This window comes from Dysidea avara, chromosome 3 (genome assembly GCF_963678975.1).
Source record: "Dysidea avara chromosome 3, odDysAvar1.4, whole genome shotgun sequence".
Classification (NCBI taxonomy): domain Eukaryota; kingdom Metazoa; phylum Porifera; class Demospongiae; order Dictyoceratida; family Dysideidae; genus Dysidea; species Dysidea avara.
Window position 1 is genome coordinate 304,953 of NC_089274.1, and position 7,271 is coordinate 312,223.

The 7,271-nt window shown below is 42.6% G+C and overlaps 2 protein-coding genes across 2 annotated transcripts in view; one reads left to right on the forward strand and one right to left on the reverse strand.

Annotated features, from left to right (window-relative positions):
* Positions 1 to 4,306, reverse strand: part of LOC136248646 (partitioning defective 3 homolog) — a 40,338-nt gene extending 36,032 nt beyond the window's left edge. The window contains exons 1-3 of the mRNA XM_066040411.1: positions 4,076 to 4,306; positions 3,817 to 3,921; positions 2,582 to 3,765 (exon numbers count right to left, since the gene is read on the reverse strand). Of these exons, the coding sequence (XP_065896483.1) occupies positions 2,582 to 3,765; positions 3,817 to 3,921; positions 4,076 to 4,195 (1,409 nt within the window). The 5' untranslated portion in view covers positions 4,196 to 4,306. The remainder of the gene's footprint in view (positions 1 to 2,581; positions 3,766 to 3,816; positions 3,922 to 4,075) is intronic.
* A 5-nt stretch (positions 4,307 to 4,311) lies between these two features.
* LOC136248655 (chondroitin sulfate synthase 1-like) lies at positions 4,312 to 7,214 on the forward strand. Its single transcript, XM_066040425.1, has 3 exons — positions 4,312 to 4,484; positions 4,689 to 5,663; positions 5,716 to 7,214. The coding sequence occupies exons 2-3, from the start codon at positions 4,692 to 4,694 to the stop codon at positions 7,162 to 7,164; spliced, it is 2,421 nt and encodes an 806-aa protein (XP_065896497.1). The 5' UTR covers positions 4,312 to 4,484; positions 4,689 to 4,691; the 3' UTR covers positions 7,165 to 7,214.
* The last annotated feature ends 57 nt before the right edge of the window (positions 7,215 to 7,271 follow it).

Genomic DNA, 7,271 nt, shown 5'->3' on the forward strand with positions numbered 1-7,271 from the left:
ATTTACATATAAAACTAATAATAAGCCTAGAAAACTGGCAGACGAGTTTTTAAAGTGGCTAGATAGTACAGAACCAACCTTCATTTCTAGCATGATTAGTGCAATCACACACTAAATGCTGTAGATTTATCGAAATATTCTTCGATATTTCGATAATTATCGCAAAATATTACCTTTTCGATAAATATCGAAATCTGCTAAAGCAGTATCAAAAATCGATACGATATCGACAAAATTATCGCGAAATCGATATTTTTTTGATATATCACACATCACTACTTTAATGCAGTTTAATTTTTATTTTATTTATTCATTTTTTATACAGGATATAGCAGTAGAAGAGGGCAGTTAATTAACACAGCTACAACTGGTTAAGGTGAAAACCCTACTACCGTATGGAGGGAAACTTTGGCACCATTAAAATTTGGCGAATTTGGTGAATGACCATGAATTCGCCAAATTTTCCCCATCCAAATATTTTGGTGGCAAAGAAAATAGCAAACCAAGCCTCAAACTAATCAATTTTCTACTCGACCAAGGGATAGTGGGCCAGTCATTACGCTAGAGCCAAGCCTAGCTAGTTACTGTACACGTGGTATCCTCAAACTTCATTCAAGGTGCACCTCAAAACGGGTGTGACAAGTAGCGAGTCCTACCATATTAAGTACGATATTCACTATTCCAGAGGGTGTAGATCTACTGTCTATATAGTATCACCTTTTAGTTGGTAGCTGACTCCAGGTGCCGAACCGCTGAGAGGCGTGGCACTCCGGTTCTCACTTCAGGCACAGCGAATAGTGATCTAATTAATTCAATAGGGCATGCGCTTTGCTAACAATTCGCCAAATTTTGGTTCGCCAACAGTGATTTTTTTGCTTGATTCGCCAAATTTTCCCCCCTCCAAACGGTATTCAGACCTTAAATACTGAGCTGTACACCTGGACTAGGCCTCATCAGCTTGTAGCAGAGTCTCGGACTTTATCAAGGTGCGCTTGGTATAGTAAGTAGATCAGAAAGAAGTATTCATATAGTGTCTAAATGGATCAGAAACGTAAGCAGAACTTAAGCTGTTATGCATGGCGGCACGTATGTTGTAACACCTCAGTCTCTGCAATCAGTTGTTTGAGGTTATCATGTTTAACTACAGGATTGGCTCCTCATGGTTTTATAAACCGAGGCGAATGTTGGTTGTGGCAATGAATGAATATATTGGTAATTGTATTTGGAGGGACATCTAAGTACAATCACCTACAGTGACTGCTTGTGTGGGTGAATGGATGAGTGCCCTTTCTAGTGGGGACAAATGCTAGACCTGTCTAGCTTGTATGGGTGCTTGTATGGGTATGTAGGTCCCTACTAAATACCCTGATCATTACTTTGGGATTAAGACATGCATGACCTTGGTTAGCTCAAAGTCACGTGATCTCATGTGACAGCCAGATTACCAATGGTCTATTGTTAACATTCTAAAGTCAACGGCACGTCATCCCATTCTCCCAACTTCTAGTATATTACTCCCTATTCCTGTGATTTGGAGACACTGCGGAGAGGTTAATGCAAGTTTAACTGAATAGTTTAACTTGTACAAAACCTGAACTTCACATTTCCGTGATTGTGCAATCAAAATATCGATACACGAGCATGATATCGGTATCACAGTACAGTCAGAGTATCGTCATATTCCGATATGTATCACACATCACTACTTAGTAGAAATTGTCAAGTCACTGTCTGACACCCCCCCAGGGACAGTAAACAGTTAATGTGTGTGTGGTGGCAAGTTGTTACAGTGGACATCCACCCATTACACATATACATGAAGGATCCCCTCCACATGATGAGGATATTAGCCTGTTCACAGTAATAAAGTACATGACAACCCCCCCCCCCCCCCCCCCCCGACTCATTAACATACCTCAGCCCCACACACATATACACCTCCATACCATACCATACCCTATTATGTGCACATGGGTTCTCCCAGGGAGTGATTCACCCTGCCCAGTTAGTGATCACCAAGGAGGAGATGGCTACAACCACATCACACCACACACCCAACAAAGCAAACAAACACACACTACATTAATTATACACTGACTGGGTTTCATTTGGGGGGGGGTGGGCTCCCTCTCTTAAAGTTTAAGCATCAGAAGCAACCTGAGAGAGTCCAAAATACAAAAGTTTCTTGAGAACACACTAGTACAGTATGTGAGGCTAAAATTCCCTAGAGTGGCATGTTATTCTCAAGTACCCAAAGCATTCCGAGTGTCTAAGATACAAGATACAGGCATGCCCACAAATGCCGTGTGCACAGTAAGCACACGGATCTTTAAACTATTGCACCCCCCCCTTGTAAAACTTTATTTCATCCCCCTTGAGTCATTTCCTAGATGAAGGCCTCACACACAAACACACACAAAACACACACTACATACACACATGCACGTACGTAGTATGCACGCACGCACGCACACACACACAAAACACACACACACTACATACACATATACACACGACACAGACACGCACACATACTACATACCCACACACACTACACACAAGCACGCACACACACACCCACTTGTTTGGAGATGAAGATGGCAGTTTATTAGAGTCATCTGCAGCAATATCTGATGTTGTTGAACAATTGTCCTCCTCATTATCACTAAATCGCAGCATTCTGTTTCCATGGTAAGTGGCAGCATCCAGTCTCATGCCATGTGGTACAGGACTGGTACGGTAAGTGGGCGTGTCAGAACGACTGGAGTGATCATCCTGAGACAAGTGCCGAAGGTGTGGTGCCTCAGAGTTTGGATCCAGGTCAGCTGCATGCACTACTGAAGGGCGTCCACTACGGAATGTGTGTGCAGGTTGTGATAAAGCATAACCAGATGGCTCATTGGCATGACGTTCATTAAAATACGGAGGTTGAGACAAGAAATTATCCACTCCAGGTTCCTCATAACGTGGCTGGTATGCTGCACTGTCCTCAGCTAGTCTAGATTGTAGCACTGTGCTACTATTATGCCGTGGCATCATGCTCATACGTTGCTGAAAGTTCTCAGTAGACCTACTATTAGCATGGTAACCGCCACTTCGCATACGATACCTTATATAATCTACTGGTGGCATCTGATCCATTGGGTGATATGGCTTTCTCACATGTTGTCGAGAGTATGGCTCCTCATAGCGACGTTCTCTCTCATAAATACCAGGCCCAGCATAACTGTTCCTTGATCGAGCATCATTTAATGGCAGACGGAGTCTCCCTTCACTTAATGCCTCAGTATATGATGAACGGCTGGTACGTAAAGGACCGTCCACTGCCATTTCTCTAGCAGTACTACTACTACTGTTATGTGCTGACTCTGAAGGTACAAATCTCTCAGATTGTGAACTAGAAAATGAAGCAGTTCTACTACTGCGGTCAGCACTATTGGGTACGGCACGTTGATCATGTCTCCACAACATATCATGTATGTCATTCTCAGTTAACATGGCAGCACTAGATGAGGATGGGGTCCATGAAGACAGATCACTTGACAACATGGTTTCATCATGATCCACTAATGATGGGTTACTTGTTGATGACACACTTAACAAGTTACTGTTTCCATCTGATTGGCCAGAATGTGCTGCCGCCATCTGTTGTTGATGCTGTGGCTTCACACGACCTCCAACAGGAGCCATTGATGGTAGCAGAGTGCCTGACTCTTGTGATGATGTGCTCAGCGAGTCACCAATCAGGTCAAAATCAGCCAAAACCTGTTTACAGTCACCATAACAACAAAGTACACTTATGCTAATCATACATACTGCTTCCTTGTCATCTAGAACATCAGCCACTTCATCATCTAGGTCAACAAAACTGCCCCCATCCACCAGCCTCAGACTCCGCACAGTTATTGTGTACTCTTGCAGCTGTAAAATCATCAAATACATTATTAGAATTCCTTCGCGCTATTCCCACCCATCCACCCCCGCAAGGGTCCCAGCTTTTTTGTTTGTCATTAGGCGCCACCCAACCGCTGTTAGGCGCCATTCATGCTAGCTAACTGCACAACAAACACATTACCCTTGAATCCGTCCTCTTATATCGTGTGATCGCCATCTCGATCAACTCCGAGATCTTCATCCTGCCGTCACCCACCGGGACTAGCACGGGTGTATTACGGAACACCACGGACACACGCATCTTGTACGAGTAGTACGCTCAGCAAACCTCTAGCTGCTAACTGTATTTCATGTCTATCTGCCCCATTAGTGGGAGGGGATCACGATCACGTGACTAATATAGTGCAACTTCCGTGTCATCTCCGGACACTTATTAATTACCTACTGTCTAAGATGCGGTTACGGGTGTCTCAGTGTGGCGTAACGAATTAAAACTTTTGTTGTGGAGAGAGTGTGTGAATTGTCGAGTTTGTCTTCTGTTGATAATTAATCACGGGCGATTGATTGAAGGGCTGTAAAGCGTATCATAGGTAAGTGTTCTTGTATACGTCACAACACGTGCGTAAATAGTTAATCTTTTATGATGAATTATGTCTAGTTTAGTGTTGATGATGGCTCGGATGGTACAGATAGTCGATCTGTATTATTTATGATTTTGGCCCTTTATATCTCTGTATTAATTAACTTATAGATGAAGGTGTGGTGATAAAATTGTATGTGGATGTTGCTCACAGGAAATGGTGCGCCAGTGCAGCAGGGAGTCGCGGACTTACCTAGTATTTGCAATAGGGATGGCAGCAGGGTTCATGTTGTCCATATTACTGAGAACGTTTAGTAATGATGTCAGCCATTATATTCCGGAGGCCAATCAGGCACGTGGCAACATCTATCATTACGCAGAGCTAGGAACACGTAACGTTAAGGAGGAGGAACGGCAAACTGATGATGACACGGAGCAGCTATACCAAGTACAATTACTTAATGATGATGATACAAGTGATGCTCCAGCAGCAGTAGTAGTAGATCCTGTAGTTGACAGTGATGGATTAGTGTTAGAACAACTTATATTACCAAAGGTTGAACACCCTCGATTATTGAATGAAGTATTACCAAGTCGTAGGGCATTGTTTGTTGCCATTTTAACCACAGATAAGAACTTACTGTCACAGACTTATGCAGTCCAGTCAACTTGGGCTGGTGAATATGATAACGTGACCTTTTTCGTAGGCAAGAATTCAGACGTATCACGTGCCCCTCATTTTATGAACATCATTAAACTGCATGATGGTGGAGATGACATGAGTGAACGACATAGAAGAAACCTGTTGTTATTTCACGTGATAAAGTATATCGATGATCATTTGCTGCAGAACTTCCGATGGTTTATGATAGTAGGGGACAGCACTTATGTGAGGACAGAACAGGTGGAAGTGTTGGTCAATAACTATGACGATAGTTACAATATTTACCTTGGTAGACCAAACAGACATTTTGACAAGAAGGAGGAAGACATGTTGTATAATGCCAACTCTCACTACTGCTTGCTTGACAGTGGTATACTGATGAGCAGGGGACTGGTACGAAGACTATCCCCTCATCTCAAGGGTTGTATAGAAATAGAAGGAACTGTTTTATCATATGGAGGAGACTGGGAGTTGGGGAATTGTATACAAACACACTTAGATGTGAAGTGTACACAAGCTGCAGAGGTGAGCCCAACCCATTTTTGTGCACTGGTGCTGCTATCTGTTATCATTGCAGACAGCTGACTTGTTCTATGTTGATGCTAGTGGTCAAGTATTTGAGAGCTCCACATTGTTCTCTAATCCTGTGATGCAGCGAGCACTGACATTGACACCGATTAGGTTTCCTAAGTTGATGTATCGACTTCATCTATTCTATCAAGAGTTGTCCTATAATCAAACTATGTCCAAACAGAACTATCATGAGACAGAAATTAGAAAGAGCTTCCCTTTTGTACCCACTAGACTTCGATCTAGTTTTAAAATTTCTCATGACAAAAAGTCAGATCCATCCATCAATGACATAACCAAACACATGCTATTCCAGCCGAGATTTATGCCACATAACAAGTGGGAAATACACACTTGGGATTATTTTAATCAGACCCAATTACTGCAAGCATACCACAACTTGCCCGCCACTGGACTTGTTGGAGTTGACAGACAAGAAGCGAGAAATGTGCTCACTAAAGGTATGTATCTAATCAATAAGAATCGAGCACCGTCAGAGAGATACGGCTTTGAACGATTGGAGAATGGGTATAGAAGAATTGACCCTAGCAGAGGAGCAGATTATGTATTAGACTTTGTGCTCAACCGCCAATATGGTCATGGTGGAAAGATTCACAAACGTATTAACTTGTACCATCCATTTCAAGAAGACTTTTTGATTGTACCAAATGATGCCTCTCCAGACACAACGGTACACTTCATTGTTCCATTGTCTGGTCTGAGCTACCGACTAGTACAGTTCATGAAGACATACGAGACCAATGTGTTAGAGCCTAAAGAAGATGTCACTCTCACTATTGTGTTATCAAATGGCTCAGACACTGAGGCTGTACACAATTTCTTGAAGCAATATCAAGATAACTACCCTGAGGCTAAAATAAACATCTTTGACATATATGGAGAGTTTGCCCGAGGGGTGGCGATACATAAGGGAATACAGCTGTTCAGTAAATATGATTTGTTGTTTCTGTGTGATGTTGATATTGATGTTAGATGGGACTTCTTACGTCGCTGTCGTCTCAATACTGTACGTGGTCGACAGGTGTATTTCCCAATCTTCTTCAAGTTGTACAAGATGGACTTTGTGAAGCAGTATGGTAGGGCCAATGCTAGTTCGACCATAATACGACAAAATGGTCACTGGGCACATTATTCTTATGGCATGGTGTGTCTCTATGCAGAAGATTATCAAGACACTGGAGGGTTTGACCTCACTCTACAAGGCTGGGGGGAGGAAGACGTTAGTTTTCTTCACAGGGTTATCAAGTCTGGTAAAGAAGTTATGAGGAGCCCGGACCCCGGACTGATCCACAGGTGGCATCCCAAACACTGCAGCAGGTCGAGTATAGCTTCAGAAACTGTTTATGAACATTGCCTCAGATCTAAGGCTGAGAATTTGGCAGACCGAATTGAATTGGCAAATTATTATTTTGAAAAAGAAGAACAGCTGTTGTAATGAGATCATGTGTATATATATATATATATATACGTATACAAACCAAACCACATGTGAGGTTTATAACTGAACGTGGCGCTAGACCGAGAGCCCGGTACACTGGTACA

What these genes read in the sequence shown, in the direction of transcription:
- LOC136248655 (XM_066040425.1), top strand. Translation starts at nt 4,692, where the DNA reads ATGGTGCGCCAGTGCAGCAGGGAGTCGCGGACTTACCTAGTATTTGCA. An exon ending in AGTGTACACAAGCTGCAGAG is followed by an intron (nt 5,664 to 5,715) that starts GTGAGCCCAACC and finishes TTATCATTGCAG; the next exon opens with ACAGCTGACTTGTTCTATGT.